The sequence below is a fragment of the Protomyctophum bolini genome (genome assembly GCF_963924005.1).
Source record: "Protomyctophum bolini genome assembly, chromosome: 5".
Lineage (NCBI taxonomy): Eukaryota > Metazoa > Chordata > Actinopteri > Myctophiformes > Myctophidae > Protomyctophum > Protomyctophum bolini.
Window position 1 is genome coordinate 28294671 of NC_137866.1, and position 23252 is coordinate 28317922.

The window sequence follows — 23252 nt, forward strand, 5'->3', positions numbered from 1 at the left end:
ATTATGAATTGAGTGGACAATTTTGGAGCTCTGGCTCATGGACAAAGAACCAAAAATAACTGAACCGGTGCCCAACCGGTGGAAAAGGGGCCTGGGTAAAAAGAAATTGAAAAATAAGAAAAAAGAGAACCCATGCTAACCTTGGTGGAGGTTGCGTGCTGCAGGTGTTTCTGGAAGTGGTGCAGAGGGCCCATGGCGTGCTCCAGGAACATGACCGTGGCCCTGAGTCCGGCGTCCTGCAGCCGCGAGCGGATGGCCTCGGCCCCACCGGCCTCGTCGTCTTCTCCACGGCAGCTTTCGAAATACGCCGCGAGTTCGTCCCACGACCACGCCAGTTTGCCGACCGCGAGGCAGAGGTCGAGACAGCCGGCGTTGTCGTAGAGATTCGGGGGCGTCTTGCGCACGGCGCCGTCGGGGGAGGTGAAGAGCGCCATCAGGGGGCCGTCCTTCGAAGTCGGGGCGGAGCAGTGGTGGGCGTGGAGGTCTGCCATCAGCTCCTGGACCTGAGAGAGCTCAGAGTTAACACGTTTAGGACTGAGATTCTACAAATGTCTTCTAAATCATGACATTCTTCTGAAAAACTTATGATTCTATGTCAGTGGTTTTAAACTATTTCATGTCAAGGACCGCCAGAATTATATGTATTTGGCCGCCGACCCCCATCTGAAAATATGTTGTTCCAGGGACCCCCCCAGAAGCAAAGATTTGAGTTAAAAACGTTTGCTCTGAAAGAACATATATTCAAAGATTTGCGACACATTTTAACTATTTTTCAATAGATAAAGTATAACATAATGCTTAAAACACCAAAAGGGGTTCCTGTCCTGAATGGGTTAGTGTCCCATTGGCCGTAGAGGGCTAGTCTCCCATTGGCTTAGAGGCCAGCCAATCATGAAAATCTCACCACTACATCGCTACTAGACCACGTGGCGTGACTAGACTAGAAAGTCTGATCATTGATGATCAGATCTGGAAGCTGATAAACAAAGAGCAAAATCCAAAACAATTCCAAACCTGAGAGAGAGAGACCTTGGCGGCTGCGGCACGCCAGGCCCTGTCTGCCGCCTCGTACAGCCCCGCTAAGGCCACCACGTGAGGGTTCATGTCCCTGAGCGCTGAGCTGTGGAGGAGAACATTCATTCCAAGTTATCATATTGTGAGGGTTCATGTCCCTGAGCGCTGAGCTGTGGAGGAGAACATTCATTCCAAGTTATCATATTGTGAGGGTTCATGTCCCTGAGCGCTGAGCTGTGGAGGAGAACATTCATTCCAAGTTATCATATTGTGAGGGTTCATGTCCCTAAGCGCTGAGCTGTGGAGGAGAACATTCATTCCAAGTTATCATATTGTGAGGGTTCATGTCCCTAAGCGCTGAGCTGTGGAGGAGAACATTCATTCCAAGTTATCATATTGTGAGGGTTCATGTCCCTGAGTGCTGAGCTGTGGAGGAGAACATTCATTCCAAGTTATCATATTGTGAGGGTTCATGTCCCTGAGTGCTGAGCTGTGGAGGAGAACATTCATTCCAAGTTATCATATTGTGAGGGTTCATGTCCCTAAGCGCTGAGCTGTGGAGGAGAACATTCATTCCAAGTTATCATATTGTGAGGGTTCATGTCCCTAAGCGCTGAGCTGTGGAGGAGAACATTCATTCCAAGTTATCATATTGTGAGGGTTCATGTCCCTAAGCGCTGAGCTGTGGAGGAGAACATTCATTCCAAGTTATCATATTGTGAGGGTTCATGTCCCTAAGCGCTGAGCTGTGGAGGAGAACATTCATTCCAAGTTATCATATTGTGAGGGTTCATGTCCCTAAGCGCTGAGCTGTGGAGGAGAACATTCATTCCAAGTTATCATATTGTGAGGGTTCATGTCCCTAAGCGCTGAGCTGTGGAGGAGAACATTCATTCCAAGTTATCATATTGTGAGGGTTCATGTCCCTAAGCGCTGAGCTGTGGAGGAGAACAGTCATTCAACTTATCATATTGTGAGGGTTCATGTCCCTGTCCCACAAGTATCACATGGTACGGGTTAATTTCATGAATTAGTAGAGTGGTTTTCAACCAGTGGTCCAGGGACCACCAGTGGTCCTTGAGGGGGTTCCAGATGGTCCACAGCCAAATAATGGAGAGTTGGTAACCACTCTTGAGAGCGAAACATGAAACCAAATGGACCCACAAGGTTCCATTTGGTTGCATTTTACGCCCTCAAGAGTGAAATGATTCTTAAACATCTGCATTACTTAATTGACAAGAAGTCTACATAATTTGAATGTAGAGGAATTGTTATTTTGATCGACGTTTGCCTGCCCAAAATATTCTTTAGTTTTGGGTGTAGAATGTAGATCTAGCTTGTGTAGGCTCAGCGGTCCAGGCACCTTGGCTGGTAATCCAGTCTGGCAGTGTGCCAGTACGACTCCCGATCTCGACGGCCTTTACTGCATGTCATCACCCCCTCCCCCATATCTCTCCCAATTTCCTGTCATCCTACTGTCTATCCCTCTATAAAAAATATAAAATAAAGGCGAAAGCCACAAAACATAAAAACATTTAAAAAAAGATGCATCCTCAGGTCTAAATGGGTTAAAGTAACGTCCATTTACTGACCACATGCGCTGCGAAGCCTCCGGAGCCTGGCCCTGGGAGTACACGGCCACTAGGTTAGCGGCATGCCCGTCGTCGAACCTCTTCACCACGTCCGCTACGGCGGTTCCTCCTCCGCCGTCCTCTACGACGTCCAGCAGTCTGACCACGTAGCGCGACACCTTGGCGTCAAAGTAACCCGCCAGCACCGCGCAGTAGGGCTGTCAGTCACCGGCACCAATGGAAAAGTTGACCATTAAAGATGGAGTGCCACATTTTTTTTTTTTCACGTGTCTATGAGGTGACAGTACTTCATTAGACACCCTGGAGTCGTTTTTATGTGCAATGGTGTATTAACTTTGTATTTAGGGTTTCTTCCTGGAGGCTGAAGCCTTGACAGTCAAACGGGCCAAAGTATTCAATCAAACAACAGTGATTTAATAGGTTTACAATTTCAATGTCCGGCAGTGTGTGACAGAAAGAGTTATATTGAGATTGATACCGATACGGCATAAATAGGCCGATATCGGCCGATTAAAAATGCACCTTTAATAATTAATACATTTTGAAAAGTCTATGGGAAAATTAACACATTTTTCAACACAGAAAGGAATCGACGATCATGCAAAAAAAACCAACTGCGATCATCTCACACAAACTGCGATCAGGGGGCATGGGGCGATCAATATATAAATGGATAACTGTGACCCGTGTGCCTTACCGTGGAGTCATCCAGGCTTTGGGCCTGGCCGAGCGCCAGCCCTCCGTACACGTACAGGCTGTAGGGTGTCTGCTTGCACGAGCTCGCCACGTCTCCGGGGTAGCGCAGGCCCAGCATGTAGCGCGGGTAATGCCTGGCCGCGCGCTCGCTGAGCGAGGAGGCTCCGGAGTAGCAGTGTTTCAGGATGAAGCGAACGGCGGCCGCGCTGCAGGCCAGCGGCGGCTCCTCCATCGCGGTCTCTCTGGCCGTACCTCTGTGCGTCTTCTGGGACCGCGTCCTGTGCTTGGTGGACTCCTCGTGGCGCCTGGGTGAGTGATATAGGGGTTAGGGGGCGATATGGAAGAATGCAATATCATTCATGATATATGGGTTTTTTTCACGCAGTATCACAATACACGATATTATTTGATATGGTTTTTAGGGTTATTGTTCAAGTTACTTAACCTATGTAGACCTGAGACCAGATTCTACAAATGTTTTCTAAATGATGACAGTTTTCAGAAAATAGTTTTTATGTCAGTGGTTCTCAAACTTTTTAATGTCAAGGACCCCCAAATCGACATTTATTAGGTTGCGGACCCCCTATTTGATCAATGTTTTTTTTTGTCGAAGCGCCAATCTCCAAAACCGGGATCGAGCTTGCACACAGAGCAGTAGGTGGCGCTGTGTTCTCCTTACCTGATGTCGTGGAGGCCCCTGTGCGAGGTGCTCAGGTGCAGCTTGCACACAGAGCAGTAGGTGGCGCTGTGTTCTCCTTACCTGATGTCGTGGAGGCCCCTGTGCGAGGTGCTCAGGTGCAGCTTGCACACAGAGCAGTAGGTGGCGCTGTGTTCTCCTTACCTGATGTCGTGGAGGCCCCTGTGCGAGGTGCTCAGGTGCAGCTTGCACACAGAGCAGTAGGTGCTGTGCTCTCCTTTGGGGCTGGGCTCGGCCCACGGGCAATGGTCCTTCCACGCCGGGTCGTATGGGATCTTCTGGGCTTTCTTCAACCTGTGGTTGCACGCTTCGTCCTCCGTGCTGTCCGACACAGAGTCCCTTTTACGGATTTCTGTCAAATATGCAATTGGTGGGGGGGGGGGGAGGAGGAAAAAAAAGTATTTGCTTGTTTTACTTTAAAGATGGAGTGCCGTGAGATTGCGAGCTGCATTGTGAGATTGTAGATCTGCTATTTTCAAATGTATATAGGGCTGAAGTGGTTACTATGTTTTGTAATAATAATCAAAAAATTCAGGCATTACGATGATATCAAGGCCCGACAAAATACATTTTAGTCAACAAAATCAACTGCTTTGTCATCTGACCATTTCAGATGTCTACAATATGACTAAAACTAAATGACAATTTAGTATGAGGTTAGGGGACTTGCGTGGTAAGACTGATATGGAGTCAGTCATACTTTGGTTCTGGGCGTTGGGAACGGGACCAGTGGGGTGGATGTCCTGTCCGCTTCGTGCTGCAACCACGTCATATTCCTGGTTGTAGGGATGGGGCGACACCAAAATGACACGTTACCGTTATTGTGGCAAAAGTCATTGCAATTAACCATGTTATCGCGATATTCAAAATGTGCTTAAATCTAAAATGGCACTTTTGTCAAAGCACTTGAAATCCACAGCATGCCTATTCCGGGGGGGGAACATTCACCAAAAATATCGCTAATTCCTAGTGTATGATGCAGGATCGTTTTGTTTATTATTATTAATTTTTTTAATATCATTTTTATCCCGCAATTTTGTAACCCGTTTTTTCACCCAGTGTCTAATGTAATCCTGGGCTCTACACTCCCTCCGCCAACCTGGGGAGAGCAAAGGACTGACGTCATGGTTCCTTCTATGCATGAGGAGTCCAAGCCGTTTCTTTTCACCTGACAGGGGGGTTTCACCCCGGTTGGACGTAGCGCGTGGAAGGAACACGTTATTCCAAACAGTTCCTTTCCCCTCCATCAGGCGCCCTGGCTGGCCAGGGTGAGGCAGTACAGAGACCAGGATTATTGTGAGGGTACCTACGTTTATTCATTTATTGTTAATCACGATAATCGTTAGCGATTACCAGTCCACCGTCCCACCCTTACCTGATTGTCCAGGTTCTCCGTGAAGAAGGCTTTGAACCACTTCAAGAAGTTAAGGCTGGCTTTGAAATCCCTGCTGACCAGCTCCTCAACGGGAATGTCCTGAAAGAAGACACCAGATCCACTCAACGTTATTACAAAACAATGAAGGAATGATACAAGGAATGATTCCATGCGATACCATGACATTTCGTAGCAGGAAGATGTTAATTGGTACCTGCATGGCCTTTCTGCCTGACACAATCTAATACCGTATTTAACGATTGTTAAATGCAGACTTTAATTTTCTATAATACCGGTACATTTCCTTGTTTACGGTATGGTCACATATAAACCCCTAGAAAAAACATTGCTCAATACCGACAGCCTTTGTTCCCTCTAAAAAAAATCGGTCCGAGCAAACACACAAACGCAGACATCAGCAACTACTGAGTAAACATACGTCACCTTGACACCAACTATCCAAAACGTTAGATAATGCGAAGTGAGCGCCCCTCACTTCACACAGGTGTGATTTTTTTTCTTTTTTCAAAATGGATTTTGGTATACGAGTGAATCAATTAATAGTTACATAAGGTTACGCAAGTTACAACATTTTTATTTTATATCAAGGTGGTAGGCTAGCAATTTTAGGAATATTCAGTTAGTCTATATCAGTGGTTCTCAACCTTTTCAGGCTGTGACCTCCACAAAGTAATCGAACTGGGAACTCCCCACCCAGACAAGCAACAGAATGGTTCCACAGATAAAGGTGAAAATAGACGATCTACAAGCTCGTTGTGAACTTGTAGATCGTCTATTTTCACAATTGTTGCCTCTTTCTTTATTATTTAATAATCTGGCCAATGTTTGACCAGTTTTTATAGCATGGTATTACTTTTGATGCAGTAATGGTATTTTTCTTTTAGAGCCTTTGAGGTATTATAAAAGTATTACAACCAACGCACGGGTCCAAGCAACATGGTCTTATCTGGTTCTTGGGGTTTCATTAGCACTGACTGCAGTAGAGTAATAAAAGGAGGGGAGGAGTCTGTCTGTCGCCTCGCCTGTGTAATCTAAATAAAGTGTGGGCAAATGTCGACTCGGGATAGGTATTATTACTGTTGTGTAGATGATACTCGGGGGGGGAAACCATTAACTTTAGTTTTTTTTACACCAGCGTCTGTGTCTGTGCGCGACGGATTTCAGTTGTGCGCGAGAGCATTTGGCCTTGTGCGCGCGCACGCAAGGGCGCACCTTAGGGGGAACATTGCCGACAGCCGGTCAGCAAGTGGATTCATGAATGTATGTATATAGACAATATTTTAGGCCAAAACAATAAAAACTATATACTGAATGTCCCACCCCATAACCCTGGCTGCCGGACTAGTGGTTATACAGTTAAATGTATACGGTAGTTATATAGTTAGAGATGAACCTTGGTGACGTGTCGGCCCCTGAAGGCTTCCTGCAGCAGATTGAAGTTGTGTTTATAGTCGTCCATTCCGTCTGCCTGGAACCTGACCCTGCTCACGTCAATGGAGCCGGGAAACAGCCAGTCCATGAGCTGGCAGTGACACGCACCTGAACACACGCACACACACACACACACACACACACACGTTACTTAACCCTGCTCACGTCAATGGAGCCGGGAAACAGCCAGTCCATGAGCTGGCAGTGACACGCACCTGTACACACGCACACACACACACACACACACATTACTTAACCCTGCTCACGTCAAAAGAGCCGGTGAACAGCCAATCAATCCATGAGCTGGCAGTACCTGTATGCATGCACGCATGCAGGTAGCCTTATCGGAATCGGCCATAAAAATGAAATATCGGTATCGGATTGGTCTCAAACTTTCACACGGACTCTTCTGAACCAATTCCTTTTCAGTGGAAAACACTCTGAGCCTGTTCAATCTTAGGCGTGGAAAAAATAATCAAACCGGTTCAACTCTGGTGGAAAAGTTAAATGAAACATCGTGTGATAAATTACATTTGCATCGGAATGGCATAGAGTCTATGCCATAGACTGACATTGTTGCCGATACCGATACCAGCATTTTAGGCAGTATTGGCAGCTTTTCCGATACTAATACTATGGATATCGTAACAACTCTGATGAAGGGGGACCAGGGGTCATTTGGTCTGTCACAATTACAATATTAAGTTAAAATGGTAAATGGTGCATTTATATAGCGCCTTTATCCAAGGCGATTTACATAGATTGTGCATCAATTCACCCATTCACCCAACGATGGAGGCGGAAACAATGCAAGGCACCAACCAGCATATCAGGAGCAATTAGGGGTTCAGTGTCTTGCTCAAGGACACTTGGACACTAACTCTGGGGGAGCCCGGGTTCGAACAGGCAACCACAAAAATGTATGGATATTTTTCACCATGGGAACGGTTGACGATTATGCAAAACATAATTGCTATTTTAATATCTCAAATAGTGAAAAGGCGGCCATGTAGTAATTGAGACTGACAGGACCAGGTCATACCTGAGTTTGTCTGCATCACATCGGTGAAGCTCGTCTTCATCAAGTTGTTGAGCCACCTCAGCAGGTCTTGGCGGTTGCTCTTGTCATCTAAAAAGGAGTCTGGAGTCACAGCCTCTTTCGTGGTGTTGTTTGTGGCCATGGTGAGGTTTTCTAGGAGGGAGGAAAAAATGGTTGCTTTTTATCAATTACATATAGACAGTGTGAAAGTGTTCCTGTGTTCAGGCCAGCATTGTCTTGCTCAACAGTCATCAGTGCCCATACCCTAGGGCGGGGTCGGTGAAAGGGCCTTTGTGTGTGGAGTTTGCATGTTCTCAATTTACAATTTAATTTAGGCATTTAGCAGACGCTCTTAATCCAGAGCGATTTACATTAAGCAAGAACAAAAAAGCATGGGAATACATCACATAAAAATAATTTATCATGAAACATGCGTAAGCTAAGAGTGTAACAGTGGAATATCTATATAATGAAACTATACATATAAACTATACATATATACTATACTATGCTATACATATGTACTATGACATGCTATGACTACGTACAATGCAATTATACTATAGTGCTGTCTACATAACATGCTATAAGTCTGTATCAAATCTAAGTCTACAGAAATGCTATCTAAGGGGGTAGGGTAACTGGTTTTCAGACTACGGCGGAAGATTTTGAGTGATGCTGCAGTTCTGACTGCAATGGGAAGTGCATTCCACAGTTTTGGAGCCAGAAGGGAGAAGAGTTTGGGACGTGTGGAGCGTTGTCCCAGCGTTTTTTGTGAAGGTACTTCCAGCTTCCCTGTGTTGGCTGATCTGAGTGCGCGGGAGGGTTTGTAGGGTACACGGGTTCTCCCCGTGTACCCTAGGGTGGGTAGTAGGTACCCTCACAAAAAACATGCGGTAATCCTGGTCTCTAAACTACCTCCCCCTGGCCTGATGGAGGAGAAAGGAACTGGTTGGAATAACGTGTTCCTTCCACACGCTACGTCCTACGTTCTGGTGCATTACAGTTTAGGTAATGGCACGGGTGAAAATGGTGGGATAAAAAAGGAAAAGAATAGTATGCACATGCATTATCTTTCCACAGTGAAAGGATGATCATACACCTCGACTTCGTCTCGATGTCAAAACATCCTATCGGTCATTATTTCTCAACAACTACTGCATTATCTCTTGCTCATGTTCAGCGCAGTCTTCAGACTTCACCTGATCACCCCTTACACTAGCACTCATACCACCTTGTATCCCTCAGTGTTGCCTATGTTTGGCTATGCTTGGATTTAGGGTTGTCCCGATCCGATCACATGAAAATCGGAGCCGATCATCACGTCATTTTCAAATGATCGGAATCGGGAGCAAAAAACATGTGATCGGAACATCCCTACTATCGATATTATATCCATATCATGATATTAGATAATATGTGTGATTGTGGATGTTGTACTATTGTGATTTGGCATAAACATGTTCTATAAAAGTAAAGATCTGATCGGGAAAAATCGGTATAGGCAGATAATCCAAATCAAATGATCGTAACCAGATCGGAAGCAAAAAACGCTGTGTTATAATTTACAGATGCATGTTTGTTGGCTGGTTACTTGTTCACATAATGCTATGTATCTTATTTAGAGACATTATGAGACATACTATGAAATAAAATTTGTATATCCCACCTTTCTCCAAGGAGCTTTACAATGTGTATTAGATCACACACACACACACACACACACACACACACACGGCACCAACCTGATCATCGGGAGCAGGTTGGACACTTGAGAGAGATGTGCCGGGGATCAAACCGGCAACCTCCCGATTCCAAGACTCAGATAGCCGGTTCAGATTCAGAATTCAGATTCTGTGTGGGGATTTAAAAAATCACTCATTTTAGATCCATTGTAAAGTTCAAGTCCTCCATGAATATCTGTCTGAATAGCAACTGGATAGCAGTAATAACAATAATGAACAATAGATCATGTAACAACTTCCATTGTTGTTGCCATCCATATAATATATGTCATGTAAATAGTTCCCTTCTGAGGGTAGAACATTCACCAAAATAAAAAGCTCACAACGTGGGCCAAATATTTTTGGTGAAGAGAGCGTTCTAAAAAACACATTGGGAATTGCATCTGAGCCAGTCGTGCATCTTGTATGTTCGAGTGCCTCCTTTTCCACTTAGTTGGTTTATGACTTGGTGTACTGTAGGCTGGAGAGAAAAAAGAACGCACAGTACAGTTTTGCCTACATGGGCACCTGGCAGCCCGGGGGCCACATGCTGCCCCCACCTTCGCTTAATGTGGCTCTGCAGGTTAATTACTATAGTATTAAAATGTTCAAAACGAGTCTCAGTGCTTTGAGCTTGTAGATCGGCTATTACACAATGTGGCCCTCTAGAGTGCTTGTGGAAATATAGTGGCCCTCTCCATTGTCAAAGTTGCCCACCCCTGGTCTAAGTGGTTAAACTGAAGTGACAATTCCAAATAGATGACACCCCTGGACTTGCGTCACACGGCACCCACTTATAGTTAGGTACATGTGTATTTTCTAGCACCTTAACTAACGTCCAGAAGAATATCATAACATCTTCTGCTATATGCTTGCTCAGTGCTCACACACCTTTATATTATACAACAGGTCGTTTTGAGGAAGCAATCTGATTGGTTGAAACATCATTCTAGCCGTGCTGTAACGACAGCATATAGGCACAAAGAAACCAGCTGCTCTGTTCTCCCAGAGCGCAGCAGACTGGGTTGCTATGGCTTCTTGGGACATTTCGGAACTCAACCTGCAGGCGAGTTTCTGCAACATCGATGAATGGGACCGATGCACGAAAACTAACGCTTTAAAAAAAAACTAAACTTGTGATGTACATCAGCTTTACCATACTGTAGAAATGAATTGTATTCCTTGCCCTGTTTACTTGGCCTTTTTCTACTGTTGAATAGGCCTACAGTTTGTGTATCATCATCTGATGAACTGTGCAATACAGATTGTAGGCATATGTATGTATGTATATCCATCCATCCATCCCCACTTTACTGGTGTCTATACTACATAGTCGGTTGTTGCTCATAATACCAATGGTTCTCAACATGGGGTCCAGGAACCACCTTTGTAACTCTGAGCACAACTAGTATGGACGCATAGCTTACTCTATAACTCTTGAGAGTGTACAAATGGAACCAGCAAATTGTCAGATGTTATTTTGTGCAGACAAGCAGACAGGAGTAGCAGTCTCCAATGTGTTTGTTGTTGAAAAAGAATGACTACTTTCTGAGACATTGCAATTGTGGTTGTTTTTCCTCCTCATCATCAATAATGTGTAATGATTCAGTCATAAGCAGACCAGAGAGAGGCTAGCAGGTAGGCTATCATTAGCACACTGATCGAGGCGCGCGGCATGGGAGACAGTGAGACACACTTTCACTATCTCTCTCCCCTCTTCCTCACTCAGTCTAACAGTCTTATATCTATTTTGTAACAATGTGCTACAACTCTCGCGTTATTAAAGCCTTTTATGCTCGCCTCCTCCTCCCTTCTTTTGCCGCGAATGTTCCGAATGGCTTGCATAACTTAACTTACTCTGTTCCGACTTGAAGAAAGAGGAAACTTCAGGAGAGAGAGAGAGACGCGTGTGTGATTATAATACATTTATGTAATGTAATGTTGTGTATGAACGCCGGCCGGTGTGTCCTATCCATCCACCATAGCATCCACTCTTTGTTTGTTGTTCTACAGCCCAGTAGGCTATAGTTAGTAGTCATTAATTTGATCCACGTTTAAACAATAAACCTCAGGCTCACTTTAACGCTTTTGTGGTGTTAAATTGAGAAGACGTCCAGCACGTTTAGCTGCTATTCGTGACAATACATCACATACATGTAGCCTTAAGGTGGTTGCACACTGGGCGCGTTTTTCGTAAAACCGATGGAGAAACCGTAAAAGAAAATCGCGCCCGGTGTGTATAGGGACCTTTAGCCTAATAAAATAATACATGCAGAATTGCAGACCTGCGTACAGAAATTCTAGAGAGAGAGACTGCTTTGTTTTGCATGAAGAAGCATATAAGCTAGTGTTGTCTTTCTGTCTAGAGTGTCTCAACTCACAACAAACAAAGAGACTCTTAAACTAAATCACAAATAACAACAACATAGCATCGTGCGTGCGCGCGCGGACCGGTCTTCGCTGTGCACTGCGCACAAACAAAAACTATATTAGTGTCATAAAACATAAAGAACAATAATAACAACAGAGCTTCACTTACCTTGGAGAACCTTAGTGTGTGTGAGCAGCTTGCTTGAGCATGCCCTACCGACGTGCATGTTAGTTACGTGTTAATAACAACATACATAGGCTGATAGGCATACCTTCCTCCCAGTGACGTCACGTCCGTCCACGTACGCCCCCCATTGGACGGCGTGCGTGTCCCGAGTGAGACTACACAAAGGGGGGGAAGGGGCTCCTTTTAGTTTTAATACTCTTCTATGGGCTGCCCCCATGCCCCCCCACCGGGCGGGACTAACGTCAAAGTATCGGCCTACAACCTAAGCCTACAACATGTTGAAAGAATCGAACAAACAAACGGCTCAAATTACAGTTTATTTCCGTCTACTGCCGTTCTGTCGCAACGATGGGCGACTGGCGTCGCTTGCCGATAATTGAAAAAAACGTCTGCCGACAAACCTTATTGATGTAGCCTAAAGATTTTTAGACAAGTAGGCCTATTTTATCGATTCTGACATTTTTCAGTCTGTCGTGGGGAGGGAAATAAGTGACGCCGTCGTGCGACCTCGATGCCGTAGATTGAATGTATAGGTCTATAGACTATAGGCCTATAAGCCTACCTATTTGTAGGCTACTTTGTCGAAACGAGCCAACCGACCTGAATAGTTCACATTCACAATGTCACCGCAAATAAACGAAAAAAAAACATTTGAGATTAAGTTCCGTCACCTATAAGGCTGAATACAACACTAGTTCAACTGGGTTAATTTATAACAAAGTTGTAGTAGGCCTAGGCCTTCTTCATATAGTCATAGGCCGCGGCCTACTGCTTAAAGGTATATTCAGTGATTTCACTTAATTCAAACATCACTTGTTTTTTTTTTTGTGATAGAGTGTGCTGACCATATAAGGAGTTCCTCCCTGTCCCCAGTTAACCCCTGGGGGTCAACACACCTTAGGTTTCGTTTTTGGCTAGGTGGCCCCATATAACTGACATGTAGGCTTTTTGATTTGATTTGATTGATTGATCGATTGATTGATTTATTGATTGATTACTTTACAGTTTGCAGAAGAAAGCACAGGGAATTACAGTTCAATACAAGGTCTACTAGTAACTAAGAGGATATAAAACCCCCATCTTATTATTATTATTATTATTATTTTTTTTTATTACAAAATGTCACATGACCCCATAGGGCTATGTCAGTAGTGTTGTAATAACATCTGTCTATAAACCACCACCTGTAGACTTCATATTTCCCCAGCCAATCCCTAAAGTGCACAGTAAACCACAGATCATAATTGGTGACTTCAACAGCCACAGTACCCAGTGGGGCTACTCTGAAATGAACAAGGATGGAGAAGCAGTAGAGGACTGGATGGATACTAACCAGCTAAGTCTTATCCATGACCCCAAGCTACCACACTCATTCTTCAGTGCTCGCTGGAAACGTGGCTACAACCCAGATCTCACCATGGTCACAAGTAACATCGCTGGACTGTGTAAAAAGACTGTGCTGGACCCTATTCCATCAACCCAACACCGTCCCATTGGGATCCTAATCAATGCAGCTGTAGTCCCAACCATCGTGCCCTTTAAAAGGCGTTTCAACTACAAGAAAGCAGACTGGAAAGGTTTCACCAATGGGCTGGAAGAGAAGATCGGAAATATAATACCAGCTAGCAAGAGCTACGATCAATTTGCTAACCTGGTGCTGAAAACTGCTCGGAAATACATCCCACGAGGCTGTAGAGTTGAATATATACCAGGACTTTCAAAAGACTGTGCAGGACTCTATGACAACTACGTCAGCATGTTTGAAGCAGATCCCTTCTCAGATGAAACAACTGTCCAAGGCGAGAAGGTGATGGAAAGCATTGCCGAAGAGCGAAGCAAGACCTGGAACGCTCTTATTGAGTCCACAGACATGTCAAAAAACAGCAAGAAAGCATGGACACTTATTCACAAGCTACGGGGCGATCCTAAAGCAGCTCCTCAGCACCCAAAAGTCACTGCCAACCAAGTTGCCAACCAATTGCTCGAAAATGGAAAGAGTAGAAAGAGAGGGAAAAAGACCAAGCTGAACCGCAAGCAATACACCGAGGACCCTGCTTTTACAAGACAGCTTACCATGGAAGAGCTGGAAGAGGGAATCTCTATCCTCAAACCAGGAAAGGCAATTGGACTGGATAACATCGCAACAGAACAGATCAAGCACTTCGGTCTCAAGGCAAAGACGTGGCTTCTACAGCTCTACAATGAGTGCTTATCAACACACAAGCTCCCTAACATCTGGAAAAAAGCCCACATTATAGCACTGCTGAAACCGGGGAAAGATCCATCCGCTCCCAAGAACTTCAGACCAATCTCACTTTTGAGTCACACCTACAAGCTCTTTGAACGTCTGATCCTCAACAGAATTGGCTCCTTTGTTGACAAACACCTCATCCCTGAACAAGCAGGTTTCCGCCCTGGCAAGTCGACAACTAGCCAAGTACTCAACCTTACTCAGCACATCGAAGACGGTTATGAGGAAGGGATGGTAACCGGTGTGGTGTTTGTCGACCTCTCAGCTGCCTATGACACAGTCAACCACAGACGCCTCCTCAGCAAGATCCTGGAGACCACAAGAGACATCTGTCTGACAGAGCTGATTGAAAGCATGCTTGAAAACAGGCACTTCTATGTTGAACTAGGAGGAAAGAAAAGCAGGTGGCGAAGACTCAAGAATGGCCTTCCACAGGGAAGTGTGCTTGCACCACTTCTCTTTAACATCTACACCAACGACCAACCAAAAAGTGCAGACACTCAGCGCTACATCTATGCAGATGATCTCGGCATAGCTGCACAAGCCACTAACTTCAAAGTTGTGGAAGACAGACTCTCTAATGCTCTGGCAGAGCTAACACCCTACTATGAAGAGAACCACCTACGTGCAAACCCATCTAAGACTCAGGTGTGTGCCTTCCACCTGCGAAATTGTGAAGCCAAGCGCCAACTGAAGGTCAGCTGGTCAGGAACCCCCCTTGAACACTGTGAGCACCCTGTCTACCTAGGGGTAACCCTGGATAGATGTCTCTCTTTTAAGACCCACACAGAGAAGACCAAGTGTAAAGTGAGTGCGAGGAACAACATAATCCGCAAGCTCACTGGCACAACCTGGGGTGCTAACCCACAGACTATTAAGTCAACCGCACTAGCGCTCTGCTACTCAGCTGCTGAGTATGCCTGCCCAGTGTGGGAGCGATCTGCCCATGCCAAGAAGGTGGACCCCGCCCTTAATGCTAGCTGCCGCCTTATCACAGGCTGTCTGAAACCTACACCCACAGACCGTTTGTACATCCTGGCAGGCATAGCCCCACCAGAGATACGACGGAATGCAGCAAGCAGAAAAGAGCGGCTACAACAGTCTACCGACGAAAGACACCCTCTCTTCGGCCATGTGCCAGCCAAAAGCCGTCTTAAATCCAGGAAAAACTTCCTGAATAGCACCCCTCTGCTCGGAACACCGAGCATAAGTAGTGAGAGAGTCACTCAGTGGGAAGAAAGGACTGGCAATCTCCCACCAGCTACAACGATGGAGCTAAAGGCTAGCGAGGCACTACCCCCTGGAGCAGACTCAACATACGCAGTGTGGAAATGCCTTAATAGACTAAGATCTGGTGTTGGGCGAGCAAAAGCCACTCTCGTAAAATGGGGTTTTTCTGATGACGAGGACATTGTGTGTGACTGTGGCACTGAGCCGCAGACCATGCAACACCTCCTCACATGCCCCCTGCTGGAACATCCCTGCACAGCAACGGACTTGGCAGAGTTCAACGAAAAGGGACAGCAATGTGTTCAGCTGTGGCTGAACCACATCTAGCGTGTATTGTAACTAACTGTATTGTGGACACGATAAGAAGAAGAGTAGGAGTATGGCACTCCTGGCAGGGTCAACCACGGCAGCCCAACAGGTCGAAGGTCGAAGGGTATAGAGACCAAACAAAGAGTGAACCCACTGGCCAGGTTGGGGGTTGGGTTGAGGGCTGATAACCTGCTCCCGGAAAAGAAAAAACATCATTACCGAAACCAGAAGCAGCTCCAGACTTATATGACAGCAACAGTCTGGCCGCGCAAGATATGAGGTGAAACAAACTTGAAATTGTAAATGGCTACACAACCTTTTTTATGTAGGCCATCAACTCAAATATGTGTCCGCTTTATTGAGGTATTAATTTAATATAGCCTATAGTGCAATATATTTAAAAAAAACTATAGGGTTTAGTGTTAAAGTGGTTAAAACAGGTGTTGTGTCCCAGATAAAGATCCTGTCATGAACACCAGCCATAGATCACAACACCCTGCCTTTGTGTGAGTCATGTGCTTCCTCTAGGCCGAGAGAGAGAGAGAGAGAGAGAGAGAGAGAGAGAGAGAGAGGAGAGAGAGAGAGAGAGAGAGAGAGAGAGGCCTCTTGTTGAGTTTGGGGGGCCAGGTCACCTTTTCACATTACAAGAAGTAAAGACATACAGTATGTTAACCATTTTTCCATCTCTATAGTGTCGTAATCAACATCACAATAAATGGTGGCTTTATTTTTTTCCCCTCAACTATTTTGAATGTAAATTGTTTTATTTTAAGCTGGTATGATGCAGTTTCATGTGTTTTCTAGACTTAAGTACCCTATAAACTAAAGTAAACAACGTTGTTGGTAGTGTAACGACAACATTTAAACTCATTGCGAACGCAGTGATTGCGAACGCAGTGATTGCGAACGCAGTGAGCACTTTGAGACCTAGCAGATCATGTCTGTCTGTGTGTGCGTCTGTCTGTCCCGCTTTTGTGTCCCGCTTTTGTGCCCATATATGGAGCTGAGTGATTACGTCACCATGACTCAGCCATAACCATATAAGGAGTCCCCAAAGCAGCTATAAGTCCAAAACCCAAATATGTACGAGCTGCGTTCGCTTCCCGCGTTTGTGCGTCTTACTGGTTGCAAATGCAATGAGCACTTACTATGAGACCTAGCAGATCATGTCTGTCTGTGTGTGTGTCTGTCTGTCCCGCTATCCAAATATGGAGTGTGTTGCATCAGCAATCACTCAGCTCCATATATGGGCACAAAAGGGGCCAGGTCCACTCAGCTCCATATATGGGCACAAAAGGGGCCAGGTCCACATATACAGTAACAGCGGGACAGACACACAGACAGACAGACATGATCTGCAGGGTCTCAGCTGCGTTCGCTTCCCGCGTTTGCGCGTCTTACTGGTAGTAAGTGCTCACTGCGTTCTGCGTTAACAGTCTGACACGCAATAGTCCGACACCCTATATACCCCAAACCTAACCCTAACAGCACGTGGCAGCCACGGGTGAGTTCTACCGGCCACGTTTGCCGGACTATTGGTACATCGGACTAACGTATGCCCCACAAACACGATTCATCGCTTTCATTTTCCTTGGCTTGTGAACTGCAACACAAGTGTTTCCTGTGGGTGGGTGGGTGTGTGTGTGTGTGTGTGTGTGTGTGTTGGGGGGGGGGGGGGGGGGCTCTCCTGTTTCCAACCACAGTTTCCTCTGTATAGCAACGAACACAATGTACACAATATATACCTTTAAGAAGGCGCGCGCACGCGCGCACACTCACACGCACACACACAGGCCCATTAGTCGTGGCTTCAGGATGCTCTCTCTCTCTCTCTCTCTCTCTCTCTTTTGCTCTGCTCAGAGCCTCACAGATCTACAAGCAGAGGGATATGGCTGTCAGCAGAAGGAGACGAGGAGCCAAAGAGGTCCCACTTTGTGGTAGAATAGAATAAAGAGGCGGCAGAGGTCTGTTTGGAGTCTTATCTCTCTCTCTCCTTATGATTAACCAGACCACCCCCCCTCCCCCTATCTCACCCTCTCTCTCTCTCTCTCCCCCTCTCCCCCCCCCCCTCTCTCTCTCTCTCTCTCTCTCTCTCTCTCTCTCTCTCTCTCTCTCTCTCTCTCTCTCTCTCCCCCTCCCCCCCCCCCCTCTCTCTCTCTGTTACTTAGTTACCAGTTGCCTGGGCCGCTTGTGTTGCCATGGCGACCATGTTGCCCCGTTCCTTCGTGTCGTCTCCTCCTCCTCCTCTTTGGCTCTGCTGTCCCGTAACCACCCCTCCCCCCTCACCCCCTCACCCCTCCACCCCTCCCATCCCCATAAACCACCCTAGTACCCTACACCAGAGCTGCACCCATCCAGTGGTTTTCAACCAGTGGTCCGGGGACCTGCACCAGTGGGCCTTGAGGGGGTTCCATGGTGGTCCCCATATGCAGCCATAAATGATGGAGAGTTGTTAACCAAATGGACCCGTAGGAGAGTTAAATTATTGTTACACATCTGCGTAATTCAACGTTTGCCTGTTATCTCTCCTAATGATACCAACATCAATACAGAATGGAATTTTGGACAAACTCTTGTCCAACGACAACAAAATATTCATTCGTTTTGGATCTGAGAGGCTAAATCTCATCATAAATGGTGGGAAACGTGCCTCAAATCCCTGAATAAGCCTTGAACCCTTGATATGAAAAGGGTTGAAAACCACCCTATATACACCAGAGCTGCACCCACACCCACCCACGCCCCCCTGCCTGCCTGCCTGCTTGCCTCGCTGCCTGCCTCATGGTCCCACACGGCCCCCAGTCGTCGTCCCCAGGCTATAAGATGGGGGTGGCCGTTTGAAAGTGAAAGTGGTTAAATTGACATTGGGTTTTGTGTGTGGAAGAGTGAATATAAATTATATGATGCTAATGTCAATATTGTAAATAATATATGAATGACACTGCATGTGTATCAATAGTGAGTGTTCATGTGAAAAAGTCTGATCAGATAGATCTCTCTGGACAGAATGGTGGTGACACAAAGGAGGAGCAAATGCTACATTTGGCCAGCAGGAGGCAGTAGTTGACAAATTGTCACTTGAGATTGGAACAGGATCATGGATCAGACTTGGGCCACAACTTCATTCATACACCCGAAGCTGAAGGAGGCTTTTAGGACGGTGAATGAAAGAACGCTCGCCCCAAAACACGCTCGTCCCCGGTCTAATCCACCGCCAACCAGGCAGGTATTCCTAAAAGTAATGCTTTAATCTTTAAAGCAAGTAAGCCCTGCACGACTCCAATTCGTCTCAATGTCTCTGAACATTCTTACCGGGTGCGCGGTTGTCCCATTTATGTGTAGTTTAAATGACAACCTTTTGGGGTGGAGAGGGGTGGACTTCAATTGAATGTTTCTTTGAGAAGAGAGAAGACGTGACCTTTATTATAGTCAACTAAAGTGTTTTCTAGTTTTGGTTTGTTGCTCAACCTGTAGCTCTGGTTCATAGCTTCTAATGTCTTCGCATTAAAGCTATGCTACTCTCGACTTCCTGCGTTCGCATGAAATGCAGACAAGCCTCTACCCTACTGGCCAAAGCTGGAACTTCAGGACGTTCATGGAGGTGAACGGACGTTCAGTGATGTCATGGCGCAAAAGTTGACCTCAAAAGTTGAGACCATGCGCGAGCCAATAACCAACCATAGCCAACGGTGGTATACTTCCAGCCAGGGACGAAATGTTTTTATAATCGTCATGCCAAGGGGCCAGCTAGGCACTCCAATGTTGAAGCGCTGGGCCCTAGTGGTAAGAGGAAGGACTGCAGGCTGTGGATTCATGACGAGGAAACCCCGTGCAGCTGGGCTTTAACATTGAGCGCTCGGTTGCATTTCCGCATTGGACCAATGCGGAAATCCGCCCAAAAAGGCGGAAATAGACGGTCCCTCCGGCGGCTTCAAAACGCCACTGAGAAACTTCCACTGACATGAATAGCGGAGGGGGCGGAGCTTCGCGCCAGTTCAGTCTCTATCCTTTTAATACTCTATGGGCCCGCCCCTGCTAACACCCCCCCAGCGGGGAATTATTTTTAGTTTTTTTCTTTAGTTATACACCCTAAACCCAAGCATTTAGGTTCTAAACACTTGTAACACTTTTTAAACATGTCACAGTGTTTAGGTAATAAAGAGAAGAGCATGTTTAAATGCCAGGTGGTGGTTTCATTGTGAACAAGTAGCCTAAGCAGAGAACAGTACTGTATGCATACCATTGGATGCCTGATCTGCATGTGTACAAGAGGTCAGTCCACCCCCACCACCCCCCGTCCCCGGACAGTGAGGAGGTGTTAAGGTGCGTTCAGACTTGGATGGTTAGAGCGGCGCGATTACATACAAAGTCAATGCAAAGACGAGAATTGCGCGAACGGGCGCGGCGCGACCTGGCACGGTACAAACGGGACGAACCGAGGCGAATATATAGGCCTACGGTATATATTCAGGTCTAATTCCTCATGGGGGCTCGAGCACCGCCGCCCCCACGCAGTCTACGTCACTGCTTCCGGCGGCAGACTTCCGGGTGCTTCAAACGCCACTGAGCAACTATACTTCCATTGAAAAGTAAATAGCTGGGGGGCGGGGCTGTCCGCTCTCTCTAGATGCCTGTGACAGCCACTCACACCGTGGCCTTTCAGGAGAGACAGCCAGCCGTCCGCCCCACGGTGCAGCAGAGAGAGAGACAGCTCTCGGTGCGGGGGATGGGGAGCCTATAATTACAGCCGTTCTACCTCGTTAGGAGAGGAGGTCTGACAGCTGAACCACATGGACCCACAGAGGAGAGAGGATGCATGGCCCGCTGCAGCGGCGGGGCGTCCGGGTGGTGGGGGTGGGGGGTCTGGGGGCTATAGCGGCCTGAGGAGGAGGCACAGGACCATGCCTGGAATCTGACTGACTGGCCCCGTCTTCACCGTCTTACTTTCAGAATAAAGGCGCTAGAGTGCCAAGCAGATCGGCAGATTTTACTCTGAAAAGCCTCGCCTTCCATTCCCCCCCCAAAACTGGGAGGCGATCAATTATTCCATTACTACTTCGCACTCTCTTTAGAAGCTTTAATATTCCAAAACGAGATGCCCAATTGGTTGAGTCAGAAATAAGGACAGAACACTGCAGTTCTGATCAAAACCATGAAGTGCGCCGTAGATTCAGAGAGAAGAGACAGTTTAGTCGAGTTTAGTACAAGGAAGTGAACGGCAATGTGCATGCGTGAAACATGTCTAGGATCACTGAGGAAGACATGGCCAAGCAAAGAAACATCATTAAAAAAAGCTATTAATGACGGAGAATTCCGTGTGTTAAAGACCTGAGGCCATAATTCTACAAAAGCAAGGGGGTTATCGCCATGCTGGCTTATATGTGGTGGCCAATTCTGTCAAAATTATTTTTTGATTTTGAATAAGTTTCATTTAGTTCACATTTTAGTCACCCGGAGTGTTTTAGTTTTAGTCGACTAAATCTACAGTTGATTTACTCAACTAACATGTAGTTTGGCGTGCCTTGATGCCGTCGTAATGTTTTTACACTTACATGCAACCAAGTGTAAAATGAAATGAAATGTAAATTGTCAGTATATTTAGTCTTAGTTTTAGTCATGGCTTAGTTTTTATGTAGTTTTCGTCAGTGAAAAAAGGTAGTCGACTGACATCGACGAAAACAACACTGCTACGTAATATTAATAAGTAGTAGTATTTCCAACTCCAGCTTGTCTCAGTTCAGGCTGCATGAACAGCGCTCGAGCGCTCGGTTTCCGCCCCCTCAATATTGTAACTCTTCTATTCGATTCGCATCCCAAAAGACTATAGTGTAGAAGGACTTATTGGTGAATTAAGTAAATGGTAAATAGTGCATTTATATAGCGTCTTTATCCAAGGCGCTTTACATAGATTGTGCATTACATTCACCCATTCACACACACATTCATACACCGATGGTGGCGGAAACCATACAAGGCACCAACTAGCACATCAGGAGCAATTAGGGGTTCAGTGTCTTGCTCAAGGACACTTCCGACACTAACTCTGGGGGAGCCTGGGTTCGAACTGAGCCACCCCTGAGCCACCGCCGCCCAAAGTGCCACTTTGGCTCAACTGTTGTTTTATATAGCTGATAAATAAATGTTGCGTTATATAACCTAATAAATAATATATAGTCTAATAAATAAAGGTGTCTTGACACACATATCATGGGTTTACCCCGGCCTCAAGGCATTCTGGGTAATTCCTGGAGCGCATCCTGAATATGGGCCAGTCCTGAGAGAGAGAGAGAGAGAGAGAGAGAGAGATGATGATGAAACTAAATGAAATGTCCTGAAGGTCCTCCTCGGCCAGACACAGAGACACGCACACACACACACACACACACACACACACACACACACACACACACACACACACACACACACACACACACACACACACACACACACACACACACACACACACACACACACACACACACACACACACACACACACACACACACACTTTATTTAACCACTTGAACCCACCCCCCCCCTCCCACCCCCAACACTATCCAAAAGCAGTGTCTGTGAGCTTGTAGATCGGCTGTTTTTGGTGTATAGATGATGGTGTGAGAGCACACCGATTAGGTTACAGTATAGCAACTCTGGACCACCCAAAACATGACTTATTTTGTATTTTCTATCAATATCAATCACACAAGTATGGGAATGAGACTTTACCCCACGTGAAGGAGTTTAAGTATCTCAGGGTCTTTTTCACGAGTGAGAGGAGGACGGAGAAGGAGATCAGCCGGGGAATCGGAGTGGCAGGGCGATGTTGCAGTCGCTGTACTGCAGTGTTGTGACGAAAAGAGAGCTGAGTCAGAAGACAAAGCTCTCTGTCTATACTGAGCAATCATTGTTCCTATACTCTCACCTATGGTCATGAAGTGTGTGGGTCATGACCCAAAGAATAAGGTCGCGAATGCAAAATGAGTTTTCTCCGACGGGTGGCTGGCATCTCCCTCAGAGATAGGGTGAGAAGTTCAGTCACACGAGAGAGACTCGATGCTTCTTCGCCTGGAAAGGAGCAAGCTTAGGTGGTTCGGGCATCTGGTTAGGATGCCTCTCAAGCGTCTCCCTAGGGAGGTCCTCGATGCACGTCCCACTGGGAGGAGACCCCGGGGCAGACCAAGGCGTCGGTTGGAGGGATTACATCGACTCACTGGCCTTGGTACACCTCGGGATCCCCCAGGAGGACGTTACTAATGTTGTTTGGGAGAGGGAAGTCAGGAGCACTCTGGTGGAGCTGTTGCCCCCCGTGACCCGAC

The 23252-nt window shown here is 46.3% G+C and overlaps 1 protein-coding gene across 2 annotated transcripts in view; it reads right to left on the reverse strand.

Moving 5' to 3' along the window:
• LOC308316314 (uncharacterized protein) overlaps positions 1 to 12174 on the reverse strand; it is a 42139-nt gene extending 29965 nt beyond the window's left edge. Inside the window, exons 1-11 of one of the 2 annotated variants that reach the window (XM_080764859.1) lie at positions 12129 to 12174; positions 9611 to 9719; positions 7869 to 8018; positions 6789 to 6934; positions 5375 to 5473; positions 4700 to 4775; positions 4144 to 4351; positions 3304 to 3607; positions 2607 to 2803; positions 1015 to 1120; positions 141 to 503 (exon numbers count right to left, since the gene is read on the reverse strand). In XM_080764859.1, coding sequence (XP_080620985.1) covers positions 141 to 503; positions 1015 to 1120; positions 2607 to 2803; positions 3304 to 3607; positions 4144 to 4351; positions 4700 to 4775; positions 5375 to 5473; positions 6789 to 6934; positions 7869 to 8007 — 1638 coding nt within the window. In that variant the 5' untranslated portion in view covers positions 8008 to 8018; positions 9611 to 9719; positions 12129 to 12174. Of the gene's footprint in view, positions 1 to 140; positions 504 to 1014; positions 1121 to 2606; positions 2804 to 3303; positions 3608 to 4143; positions 4352 to 4699; positions 4776 to 5374; positions 5474 to 6788; positions 6935 to 6977; positions 7042 to 7868; positions 8019 to 9534; positions 9560 to 9610; positions 9720 to 12128 lie in introns of those variants that run through there. The other variant, XM_080764860.1, reaches the window with a different exon arrangement.
• Positions 12175 to 23252: the final 11078 nt, after the last annotated feature.